This window comes from Ovis aries, chromosome 2, assembly GCF_016772045.2.
Source record: "Ovis aries strain OAR_USU_Benz2616 breed Rambouillet chromosome 2, ARS-UI_Ramb_v3.0, whole genome shotgun sequence".
Classification (NCBI taxonomy): domain Eukaryota; kingdom Metazoa; phylum Chordata; class Mammalia; order Artiodactyla; family Bovidae; genus Ovis; species Ovis aries.
This window is the reverse complement of record NC_056055.1, coordinates 161,591,124-161,604,907: the sequence shown is the minus strand read 5'-3', so window position 1 is coordinate 161,604,907 and position 13,784 is coordinate 161,591,124. Positions and strand designations below refer to the sequence as shown.

General features: G+C 34.9%; 1 protein-coding gene and 1 pseudogene across 29 annotated transcripts in view; one reads left to right on the top strand and one right to left on the bottom strand.

Moving 5' to 3' along the window:
- Positions 1-13,784, bottom strand: part of ORC4 (origin recognition complex subunit 4) — a 95,809-nt gene that overhangs the window by 23,479 nt on the left and 58,546 nt on the right. For all 29 annotated transcript variants that reach the window (XR_009599353.1, XR_009599355.1, XR_009599356.1 and 26 more), the window contains 4 exons: positions 11,989-12,064; positions 11,341-11,426; positions 7,978-8,026; positions 6,016-6,167 (listed from right to left, as the gene is read on the bottom strand). Coding sequence is in view for 21 of the 29 variants with exons in the window: in XM_060410045.1 (XP_060266028.1) it covers positions 6,016-6,167; positions 7,978-8,026; positions 11,341-11,426; positions 11,989-12,064 (363 nt within the window). In the remaining 8 variants the exon portion in view is untranslated. The remainder of the gene's footprint in view (positions 1-6,015; positions 6,168-7,977; positions 8,027-11,340; positions 11,427-11,988; positions 12,065-13,784) is intronic.
- Positions 5,228-5,405, top strand: LOC114113450 (U2 spliceosomal RNA; annotated as a pseudogene).

Genomic DNA, 13,784 nt, shown 5'->3' with positions numbered 1-13,784 from the left:
TATAACCATAGTGAATATAGCTATATTCCGGAGTAACATGAAGAGTCTCAATAAGGAATTTCAAAGAGTCTATGAAGTTCATCTAAAAAAATTAAGATAACAAAATGTAGTTAGACTTAATAATTAACATTGATGAAAACATACAGCATTGTTTTCTTTGCTTTATGTAACAAAAACTCAAGAAGCAGCATATGTGATGAAGAAAAACTCAGTTCACTAAACTATACAGATTAAGCTGAAGCTATACTAGATGTAAGAAACAAAGTATAGAAAAGGAAACTGGCAAGAATATAGCATTACATTGGTAAAATAAATTATTCTGTCTTCTGGCTCTTTTATAGTAACATTTGAGAAGCTATGTGCTATTTTCCCGTAAGAGAGGGAGCAAGTTTAGTGTCAATTTTCTATAAAAAAGAAAAACAAAAAGCTGTGGTGAGGCCCAGAAATATGGAATTTCAAATCTACCCAGATGACTCTAGGTTAAGAAACCAATGATACATAGGGAAGAATTAAAGGCATCATGGCTAATGTGGGAAGGAAGACAGGAAAGATGAATAGCTTGGGGCTTGAAGTGGGAGGGTGACTGAAAACCTGAGATATTTTTATAGGTAGAGAAAAATAGTCAGCATAAGAAAACTACAAGTTATTTCAGAAGTACTACACATTAATTTTCTACTAAGGAGGAGTTCTAGATCACCCATCTGAGTAGGTGGTTGAAAGGTAGTGGAAGCAACACTGGGCAAACAGAATTAAGAGCCTTAACTTAGGAATGGGAAAAGATAGAAGTCTGTATAGTCAAAGCTATGGTTTTTCCAGTAGTCATGTACAGATGTGAGAACTGGATCATAAAGAAGGCTGAGTGCTAAAAAATTGATGCCTTTGAACTGTAGTGCTGGAGAAGACCCTTGAGGGTCCTTTGGACTGCATAGAGATCAAACCAATCAATCCTAGAAGAAATCAACCCTGAATATTCATTGGAAGGACTGGTACTGAAGCTGAAGCTCCAAAACTCTGGCCACCTGATGCAAAGAGCTGACTAAATGGAAAAAGACCCTGATGCTGGAAAAGATTGAAGCAAAAGGAGAACGGGACAGCAGAGTATGAGATGGCCAGACAGCATCATCGACTCAACAGACATGAATTTGAGCAAACTGGGAGATAGCAGACGACAGGGAAGCCTGGGATGCTGCAGTCCAGGGGGTTGCAAGGTGTCAGGCACAACTTAACAACTAAACGACAACAACAAAAGAATTTTAGAGGTGAACACTAACCGATATTTTTATGGTAGACAGTAACGACAGAAGTTGGTAATGTGGGGATAGAGGGAGTAGTGAAAATAAAATTGCTGCCACAGGGAAGAGGTTATTTGCTAGCAAAATCACTACTCCATCAATCCTTCTGCTCTTTTCCTCTAAAAATGGACACCTAGATGGACTTCAATCACACAGTTGGAGAGTTACACAGCTAGAAAATTAAACACACAGAATAAAAAAGAGCCTTCACTAAGGAGCCACAAACCCTTTATTTGGGCCCTCGTTGGAACGACAGCATCTGCCATTGCCACTTCCATCTAAAGGAAGAGCTTTTAGCAAGAAGGAACAGGCTTCCTTAACGACTGTGTTATATTGCTATTTTTCACAAAGAAGAATAAAGATATGTGGAGAACCCACCAGGTTTAGTCTGAGAGAGCTTATTATGAAAGCATACATCAAAAGCTCTAAAATACTGGGGAAGGAGGACATAGAAAGCTACTCTTTAGAGACTGTTCATGTGGTTCTCAAGGCAAGAATACTGAAGTGGTTTCCCATTTCCTTCTCCAGTGGACCACATTCTGTCAGAGCTCTCCACCATGACCCGTCTGTCTTGAGTGGCCCCACACGGCATGGCTTAGTTTCACTGAGTTAGACAAGGCTGTGGTCCATGTGATCAGATGAACAGTATGAAAAGTATGAAACATGAACAGTATGAAAAGGCAAAAGACAGGACACTGAAAGATGAGCTCCCCAAGTTGGTAGGTCCCCAATATGCTACTGGAGATCAGTGGAGAAATAACTCCAGAAAGAATGAACGGATAGAGCCAAAGCAAAAACAACACCCAGTTGTGGATGGGACTGGTTAGAAGCAAGGTTCAATGCTGTACAGAGCAATGTAGCATAGGAACCTAGAATGTTAGGTCCATGCATCAAGGCAAATTGGAAGTGGTCACAGGTGATGGCAAGAGTGAACATCAACATTCTAGGAAGCAGTGAACTAAGATGGACTGGAATGGGTGAATTTAACTCAGATGACCTTTATATCTACTACTATGGGCAGGAATCCCTTAGAAGACATGGAATAGCCATTACGGTCAACAAGAGTCCGAAATGAAGTACTTGGATGTAATCTCAAAAATGACAGAATGATCTCTGTTTGTTTCCAAGGCAAACTATTCAATATCACGGTAAACCAAGTCTATGCCCCAACTAGTAACGCTGAAAAAGCTGAATTTGAATGGTTCTATGAAGACCTACAAGACCTTCTAGGACTAACACCCAAAAAAGATGTCCTTTTCATCATAAGGGACTGGAATGCAAAAGCAGGAAGCGAGAAACACCTGGAGTAACAGGCAGATTTGGCCTTGGAGTACAGAATGAAGCAGGGTAAAGGCTAATAGAGTTTTGCCAAAAGAACGCACTGGCCATAGCAAACACCCTCTTCCAAAAACACATGAGAAGACTCTACACATGGACATCACCAGATGGTCAACACCAAAAACAGACTGATTATATTCTTTGCATGCAAAGATGGAGAAGCTCTATACAGAAAGCAAAAACAAGACTGGGAGCTGACTGTGGCTTAGATTATGAACTCCTGATTGCCAAATTCAGACTTAAATTGAAGAAAGTGGGGAAAAACCACTAGATCATTCAGGTATGACCTAAATCAAATCCCTTATGATTATGCAGTGGAAGTGAGAAATAGAATTAAGGGACTAGATCTGATAGACAGAGTGCCTAATGAACTGTGGACAGAGCTTCATGACATTGTACAGGAGACAGGGATCAAGACCATCCCCAAGAAAGACAAATGCAAAAAGGCAAAATGGCTGTCTGAGGAAGCCTTACAAATAGCTGTGAAAAGAAGAGAAGTGAAAAGCAATGGAGAAAAGGAAAGATACACCCATTTGAATGCAGAGTTCCAAAGGAAAGCAAGGAGAGATAAGAAAGCCTTCCTCAGTGATCAATGCAAAGAAATAGAGGAAAACAATAAAATGGGAAAGACTGGAGATCTCTTCAAGAAAATTAGAGATACCAAGGGAACATTACATGCAAATATGGGCTCAATAAAGGACAGAAATGGTATGGACCTAACAGAAGCAGAAGATATTAAGAGGTGGCAAGAATACACAGAAGAACTGTACAAAAAAGATCCTCATGACCCAGATAATCATGACGGTGGGATCACTCAACTAGAGCCAGACATTCTGGAATGTGAAGTCAAGTGGGCTTTAGGAAGCATCACTAGGATCAAAGCTAGTGGAGGTGATGGAATTCCAGTGGAGCTATTTCAAATCCTGAAAGATGATGCTGTGAAAGTGCTGCACTCAATATGACAGCAAATCTGGAAAACTCAGCAGGGGCCACAAGACTGGAAAAGGTCAGTTTTCATTCCAATCCCAAAGAAAGGCAATGCCAAAGAATGCTCAAACTACCGCACAACTGCACTCATGTCACCACTAGTAAAGTAATGCTCAAAATTCTCCAAGCCAGGCTTCAGCAATATGTGAACCGTGAACTTCCAGATGTTCAAGTTGGTTTTAGAAAAGGCAGAGGAACCAGAGATCAAATTGCCAACATCTGTTGGATCAACAAAAAAGCAAGGCAGTTCCAGAAATATTGACTATGCCAAACCTTTGACTGTGTGGATCACAATACACTGTGGAAAATTCTGAAAGAGATGGGAATACCAGACCACCCGACCTGCCTCTTGAGAAACCTGTATGCAGGTCAACAGTTAGAACTGGATATGGAACAACATACTGGTTTCAAATAGGAAAAGGAGTAGTACATCAACGCTGCATATTGTCACCTTGCTTATTTAACTTCTATGCAGAATACATCATGAGAAATCCTGGGCTGGAGGAAACACAAGCTGGAATCAAGATTGCTGGGAGAAATATCAATAACCTCAGATATGCAGATGACACCACCCTTACGGCAAAAAGTGAAGAAGAACTAAAGAGTCTCTTGATGAAGAGGAGAGAGAAAAAGTTGGTTTAAAGCTCAACATTCAGAAAACTAAGATCATGGCAACCCGTCCCATTACTTTTGGCAAATAGATGGGGAAACAGTGGAAACAGTGCTGACTTTATTTTTGGGGGCTCCAAAATTACTGCAGATGGTGATTGTAGCCATGAAATTAAAAGACGCTTACTTCTTGGAAGGAAAGCTATGACCAACTTAGACAGCATATTAAAAGGCAGAGACATTACTTTGCCAACAATTTCCGTCTAGTCAAGGGTATGGTTTTTCCAGTAATCATGTATGGATGTGAGAGGTAGACTATAAAGAAAGCTGAGCGCCAAAGAATTGATGCTTTTGAACTGTGGTGTTGGAGAAGACTCTTGAGGGTTCCTTGTACCGCAAGGAGATCAACCAGTCCATCCTAAAGGAGATCAGTTCTGAGTGTTCATTGGAAGGACTGCTGTTGAAGCTGAAACTCCAATACTTTGGCCACCTGATGCAAAGAGCTGACTCATTTGAAAAGACCCTGATGCTGGGAAAGATTGAGGGCAGGAAGAGACGGGGATGACAGAGGATGGAATGGTTGGATGGCAGCACCGACTCAACGGACAACGGTTTGGGTAAACTCTGGCAGTTGGTGATGGACAGGGAGGCCTGGCGTGCTGCAGTTCGTGGAGTCGCACAGAGTTGGACAGGACTGAGCAACTGAACTGAACTGAACTTTAGAGAAATGATACTAGCAGGACTGTTGAAAGATGACTTAGTAAAGTGCTTCCCAGTTCTAAAAAAGAGAAGTAGCTGCAGAAAAGGAAAATAAGTGGAAGGGCCTGGCATAAGTTTGCTAAAAAATGAAGGAAAAAAAGGATTAAAAATTATGAATGCATGGCAGCCACAGTGTTAGTACTATGATGACTCATATTAGTATTAAGATGACTCTTAAATACCAGTTTTACCTGAATTCAATAAGAAAGTTCATATAAGGAGAGTAAAAAGAAGGTAAACACAATGCTTTTTGGCCTTTTGCCTAGTAGTATATGTTCTTGTCAGCTTAGTATCTGATACATATTCTGAGGACAATGAATTAAATGTGTTTCTGGAACTAGGAGATAGAAAGGGAGCTTGCTCCGTCCACTCCACCCATCGATCTGGTATTGCAGTACTTTCAAGAATGGTATACCCACTTCCAGGAAAAGTTTTTAAAAAGAGAGAGAGTAAACAAAAACAGACCTACATAAACTGTCTGAAGGTTTAACATGCATGGAGTCTACACAAAGTAATGTGATAACATTAAGACTTCAATTAAAATCATTATAAAAATCTCCCAAGGAGCAAAGAAGCTAGTGACTACTATGATAACATGACAGAAATAATCCCTTCCATTTCCAGAGATGTGTACCCACAAAGTTGGGTTAGTATCATTTTGAGCTGATTCCACGTACTTTTAAAATATGGAAAGAATCTTAAATATAAAAAGTATGAGAAACCATTAGCAATTTTTATAAAATGGTGGTGAGGTTAACTTTCTCTTTATTTACTAATGTAGAATTATATGATATTTATTAGCAAAATCTCACTTCACATTTTTTATTCAGTAATCTGAGTGAAATGGAGGGAGGTATTAGCCTACAAGCATGTGTGATAAACGTTTCCTTGTTTCCTTTGAGTTAAAAAGTGGCATAAATGTGTGAAACACTAATGAAATATATTAGTGAGCTACATAGTAACTAAGTCAGTTATTAAGCTTTAATTTTCTAAATATTATAATCAATTGTTTTTAAATAGAAAGACTTACCAATCTGCATGTAAGACCAATAATTACTACTGGAGTCTGTGCAGACTGAGAAATGTCAAGAAGGTTATAGAGGAGTGTTTGGTTTTTATGATGAGCAAAAAGATCAAATTCATCTAATATGAAGATCACTGGGCAACTACTAGTCCGGTCACCTAAGAAAAAATAAGAGTTTTATACTAATAAGCAGTTATATCAACCTTTCTTAAGCTTCCAAACTATTTAGTACATTTCATTTTCTAAAACTCAATCCAACAAAAGTACATTGTTAACCTACTTTGGGTAATGCACTTACCAATGCATGTTCAATTATTCAACAAAAAAATTATTCAAAAGACAAAATAGCTCCTATTGCCCTCAAGTACTTCAGTCTAAACCAGACTTCCAGTAGCTTTATTGAGGAAAAGTTAAGAAAATCATTTAAATGACTGAAGACTATTGTTTCTTAAATTATGTAAATAATTCTTCTATCATCAGAAAATAGACAAAGATTTTTTAACCTACATAGACCAAAATACTTCAGGTTTAAATATAAAAGTACATAAAACTATTACTTCAAAACAGACTCACTTTTAGTTAGAAATGCAAAGTAAGTCTTCCCCTGGAAATAATTTTTATAAACAATGGTACCAAAGCTACTTTAACTCCTACTAATGACAATTTCAACTTTTCAAAAACAGGGAAAACTTTCACATGACTCTGGATTCATTTTTTTCACTACAACAATGGAAAGTGCTTTAGGAGAACAAGCACTATTTCCTTAAGGTCAAAGGCTTCATATCTGCATAAACAAGTGAAAAAACCCTGGTAATAAACAGGTTAATTAATAATTCTTTTAATTATTATCAGATATTATAGTTTGGGTAATACTATCTAAAAGATAATAAAACATATACATTAACCTAAAAGACATTAAAACCACAGGGACCACTCAGAAGTCTAGACACAGACCTACATAAGACAGAAATTTCATTTCTGATAAAATACAGTATTACATAACAATGGAGAATTGGTATATTCAAGCCATCTCCACTTTACACCTTTCCAAAACAAATTCCAGCTAAATTATGAATTATAAGTGTATGTACTGGATGAAAATATAAGTGTATGTCTTTAAAGTATAAAGAAAAGAAAACTTTTGATTATGTAAATAATTTAAAACTTCTATTCATGAGAAAAGTCCAAACCAAAATTAAGAAAAAAACAAGTGTAAGAATTCTCACAGTTAAGTATGAGGTAAACCACCAAAATAAAGCAAAGAACAGGAAAAACACAAATCAGGAAATATCTGTGGCCAATTAAAATTTGATATGAACATCATGAGTGCCCAAATTATTAAAATTAAACTGAAAATTTTTTTCTATTAAAAAAGCAAACAAAAAAAACAATTGTTTGAGGTTCTGAAAAAAGTACTTTAAAATATGTTTAGAAAATGGATCTTCTAGGGTAATTTGGCAATCAGTATTTATGCTTTTAAATGTGAAATCTTTAACCCAGTATTCTACTCATTGAAATTTACCCCAGGAAATCTGGATGATCATTTAAGCATTTCTTCCTAATTATACAAAATCAGAAATAAAAGTTGATAGCCGGTGATTAATGTTATAATTTATTATGTTACAATTTTAAAATAGCTTATAATTTAAAAATGAGATATATGAGAACCATAAAAATGATCATGCACTCAATATTTACAGACATGGAATGATGCTTACAACATACTATGAGTAAGTGAAAAGATATACATCTCACAATAAAATAAAAAACATTTCATTCTTATAAAAATTATACTAATGATATACTATAGGTGAATAAAGATATGAAATAAAATGTTAATCGGAATAATCACTATTAATAGGAATTTCAGTGGTCATTATTTCTTTTTTATATTTATTTTTTATAAAGCATACGATCAGGGGAAAAATAAAGATAACTATTGATACTGTTAAATAAGCTAATATTTACCTTTTTTTAAAGCTTCCAGAAGAAATGAAAGGTTTTCAGCAAAGCTACCCTGAATAACAAAAAGAGACACCATGACTAGAAGTTTATTGAAATAAAGAATAAAAGAGGGCTATATGACTCCAGACACTGTATAAATAGTTTTATGTATTTTTCTAGTAAATGAAAGTCATTGGCCAGATTCTGAGCTCCATCTCTTGTATGCTTACAATCTAAAACTTTAATATAACAGTAGAGATGGCATAACACTGAAAATGGGATTATGCCATGTTCAAAATTTTATATTTTCTGGATAAAATCTGTAAAAATTTAATCGAAGGTAGTTTTTAAGAGTTGCTATACTCTAAACACAATCAGAGAAAAAAAGAAATTCACTGTACTTTTATCTTCAAACGTGTCAGTCTGTTCCGAGTCTCAAACCCATACTACTAAAAAAATGACCATGAATTTGAATGAGATCCCAAAGGAAAAGGAAGAAGAAACCTGCCTCAAACATTAGACAATACAACAGTGTTTCTCTATTGAAGAGCAGATTATAGAATTTGTATATATCATATCAAATTTGGCTGTCTTTACTTAGAACAAGTCAATACATTTTTGGGTACAATTTAAATATTCTGGACAGAAACTAATAGAGTAGCAGATGCATTATCCAGAAGTTCCACAAGTTCCAGCTTGTGGATAAAGGCCTTGTTAAAATATTTTTTCACTGAAGTCCTTAATTTTTACTTCATTCAAATTTCTTAATTTAAAGAAACAGGAACTTTAAACTTGAGGCAGTGTTAAGGACAAAAGATACACACTTGTTTGTTTCCCAGTTAAGAAAGCTGATATAAAATAACATAACATGTTTTAAAGAACTTCTACACATTTTGTGATGATTACATGCTGTCAAGAAATATTATTTCCAAAGTAGGGAGGGCGAGAGGTATTTACCATAATGTAAACAAAAGCTCAGACAAACTGTTGGAAAATCAGTGGTCAAAGTTACTCAAAGACTGCTTATCTTTTGGTATTTATATATATATATATATACATATATATATAAGTTTATTTATTTTTAGCTGTGCTGGGTCTTTGTTGCTGCATGCAGGCTTTCTCTAGTTGCAAAGAGTGGGGGCTACTCTTATTCCTGTGGCTTCTCTGGTGGCAGAGCATGAGCTCTATCTAGAACGTGGGCTCCGCAGTTGTGACACACAGGCTCAGCTGCCCCATGGTATGTGGAATCCTCCTGGACCCAGGGTTGAACCTGTGTTCCATGCATTGGTAGGCAGATTCTTACCACTGGATTACCAGGGAAGGCTTATTTCTTTAAAAGACTATTACACTTTACAGTAAGTATATACTTAGGTAAATTCATATGTACATATTATAAGAATTTACTTTTGTAAGCATATACTTATATAAATATACACATACATATACATATGTGTGTGTGTATAAAAGTATATACAAATTTGCTCTAAATACACAAAACCAAAAGGCTCTGGGGTTAAATGACTTAGATTCTTAATGTCCAGCCTTTGTTATTTTATGAATTTAGACACACTAATTATGTCTTAGCCTCCAGGTGCCTAATTGATATAATGTAGGAATTAAACTAATAATCTGTTTATGTGAGGATTATGATATCAATAGTAATGACTAGGATGGTAAGTAGCTGTGCCATGAATTATTTCATACAATCCAATACAAACAGCAATATTTAGAAAAGTTAGAAACACGAATCTACATCAAGTGGAAACCAAAACCCAAACAGATTCTATGTAACAGTAACTCTGCTTTGCCAAGGAGGCCACTATCTTTTATACTACATTCTGGACAAGGGGAAAACAACAGATTTCAGAAGGAACATTTGAACTTGCACTTCAAAAACCTGTAGGTAATGGAAGGTAACACAGCTCTGGCTCAACTTTTTATAGATAATTTTTCATTAACTGGAGGACAACTGCTTTACAATGTTGTCTTAGTTTCTGCTGTATAATGACATGATTCAGCTATAAGTATAAATACTAATATATCCCCTCCTTCTTGACCCTCCCTTTCATTCTTGCCCGTCATCACAGAGCACTGAGCTGAGCTCCATGTGTTACACAGTAGTTTCCCACTAGCTATGTATTTTACACATAGTTCAACTTTACTTATAGTTAATTTTTAAAGAATAAAATTACTAGATGCTAGGTGGCTCACACAACAATGGCAGTGTTATTACAGTCCATAAAACATAGTTTAGAGGAACACCACTGCATCATCACCAGTGACCAGAAAATGAATTTGAAATGTACACAACCCACTTCAACTGCATTAAGCTGAGGAGTCACTTCATGATGAAAATTACCTCAGCTTCAAGTTAAATTAATCATGTTTTCCTTGAGCCTAATAAATCAAGTTGATAGGTAAAATGTTTAATACAAGTTTCAAAACACTTCTAATCAGTTAAATTATTTATGTTTACTGCCCTGAGATCCCAAGGTATAATAACGATGTGGGTACAATAACTTTCTGAGAGTATTTTAATAGTAAAATACAACTGACATTTGCACAGTATCTTAGCATCCAATTTAAGAACAAAAATAATTATGTTTAACACTTCTTTTCATGTTTAGAATAAATGTGTGAAGTATAATAAGACAATGCCAATGAAACTGGTGAGGGATCTGTAATTCATACTTATTAGACACGATATACAGGTAGTAAACAGTTATAGTCAATAGTTACAAATCTACCATTTGTAGCTTCAAATTCAGTACATTTTCTACTACTCTCATGCTATCCAAGTCTCTTAAGACTAGAAGTAGACTAATAGAGTATTAATATTTTTAAAAGCAGATTAATCTATCTCCAAGGGTAGAGAATCAGAATATTTTTCTTACAAAGAAACAACTCAGATAATATTTAAACAAATCTTGTTTCTTAAACTATTGTATAACTAATGTGAAAAGTACAAGTGAAGCCACTCAGGCATGTCTGACTCTTTACGACCTCATGGACTGCAGCCTGCTAATCTCCTCTGTCCATGTGATTTTCCAGGCAAGAATACTGGAGTGGGTTGCCATTCCCTTCTCCAGAGAATTTTTCTGACCCAGAGATTGAACCTGGGTCTCCTGCACTACAGGCAGACTCTTTACTGTCTGAGCCACCGAGGAAGCCCTAATATAACCAATAAAATCTACTTTAAAAAGTCGAAACTTAAAAGATTTGATGAATAAATACATTCTATACATTGTACATTCTTATGATAAGAATCTTGTATATTTCATTTTAGAATCTCTGACCCATTCCTACTCTTCCAAAATATAAACAGGTCCATGCTATACAGACTTTACTTTGAATCCTATTTAATAAAATAGTGAAAATGATACTTACAAAAACTTTATCTCCAACCACATTTTCCAGATTTAACTGTCTTGTGATTTCCTTTAGGGCAATTTTATCATTGATCTGCAGCAGTCCTGAAATAAAACCCATTTAAAAGTAGGTCATAAAAATCAAATAAGTATTTGATACAATGCAGATTATTTTCTAGTCAAGTAAGTTTTTTTAATGCTTTTAAATATTTAACTAGAAAGAAAAAGTCAAAACTTTTTAGTTTACATTATTTCCTTTTTAAAATTTAATAGTGAAAACATTAAATAGACTCAAAGAACCATCTTCCTTGGAATTAATGTCATTTAGAAAAAGGATAAGAACACATGTACACTCATGGCTGATTCATGTCAATGTATAGCAAAACCACTACAATACTGTAAAGTAATTAGCCTCCAATTAAAATAAATAAATTAAAAAAAAGAAAATCAATACAAAAAAATGAGACCTCATGTGCTTTTATTAATAATTTAAAATTTCTAAAAATATTGTGCATAGTGTGCTAAAGTAAAAGTCTGTTAAACAAAGATTTCATTTTTAAAATATAGTTATTAATGCAGATTTTAAATATATGAGTAAATTTAGTCTCATAATGTAAAAAGCTCATATGCTTACATCATTCCAATGGCAAAATGAGAACACACTTACCATTTAAGTGAACTTGTAATATGTTTTCACTCACTCCTTCTACTTCCATTAGTTCTTTCAAAGCATGGTTTATTAACTAAATAATATTAAAAAGTTTATGAAATATTTAATAACAAGTAAACGATGATAAGCCCATATTCTTTTTTAAACTATGAGTAATAGGAACAGAATATTAACAGCTGTCATTGAAAATTAACAATTAAGTTTGCAGATTCTCTACAGACAGAAAGTTCAACTAGAACTTCTAATGTTTGATTTAGTAAGACGTCAGAACCAGGACTGATGCCACATTCTCTCAATCAGCTACCCAAACTTCTGATAAATATTTAGACATAACCCTTAAGTTTTCAAAGGAAATACTTCTTTGCAGTAGAAGTCACAAAAAACTACAGGTATTTAAGAACTTTACGTCTCAGTCAGTTCATTACATGTCTACAGTACTGACTTTACAAAATTATTATTGAACTCAGTTAAAAGCTATTGAAAATAAGTACCAGAAAAATACTAAATGACTGTAAAATATCTACCCTCAATACATTAATTTCTGTGAAATACTGTGAACTACTTTGCATGTTACCTTGAAATGAAAATCAAAACAGAAATTCAAAGCGGTTAAGCTAAATATGAGATGTTACCTTTGTTAGTTGTTAGGTAACCAGAGAGAGCCCTTATTAAAGTACCTTAGATCTCACAACAATAAAAATTATTACTACTAGCAATATACTTCAAATATAAAGTGTGTGCATGCTAAATTGCTTCAGCTGTGTCTGACTCTTTGCAACTCCAAGGACGGTAGCCTGCCAGGCTCCTCTGCCCATGGAATTTTCCAGGCAAGAATACTGAGATGGGTTGCCATTCCGTTCTCCAGGGGATCTTCCTGACTCAGGGACTGAACTCATGTCTCAAGTCTCCTGCACTGGCAGGTGGGTTCTTTACCACTAGCATCACCTGGGAAGCCCAAAATATAATAGTAATTACTACTAAAAATACCCAGAAAGTGTTAAACCATCTTAAACTGTTCAATTATAAAGCTTCACATTTTTATAATTAGTTTTCTATGCCACATATTAACATTCTTTATATTTTTGATTTGTGACATCTTATCACTCATACTGCACTATCACATTTATCTCTTCATATTAATACTACATATATTTTCTGAAATGTGGAAATAAATAGAATTAAGAAAAAACGATTTTAAAAAAGGAAGAGTGATGGATTATTCTTGCTAATATGAAAATAGAAGCAGATGAGTACTATCACAAAATATATAGCTCAGGAAATCAGGCTATGTATACAACAAAAGTGGCATCAGACTTCATGAGGACAAAAAGGATTATGCCACAAAGTCACTGAGACAACTGGTAAACTATTTTGAAAAACAAAATACTACTTGTATTTGCAGTATTTTATCTCTATTTGTCACTGCAATATCTGTGTACAACAACAACAAAAAAGCAAAATCCCTCATTTCAAATCATCAGGTTTCACAACAGGATATCAAACATATTCTAAGCAGATGGTACTCCACCTCAGATCATAGGTAAACTAAGTCCTTTAAAAATAAAAAAGAAAGACAACTTCAAATGTCAACTCTCATACTATGAGTAAGAGCCCAGCAGAGAAAAGTTACATTCTTAGAGAAAACTGTCAAAAGATTAGGTGGTACTTCTCTGTCTTTCGATAAAATCACATCCTATCACCAGAGTTAGTCCCCAACTGATACTAACTTGCTTCTCAAAATATAGCCTGTATGGCATTTTCTTAGCAATCTGCTATGTTCTTGCACCTACTTC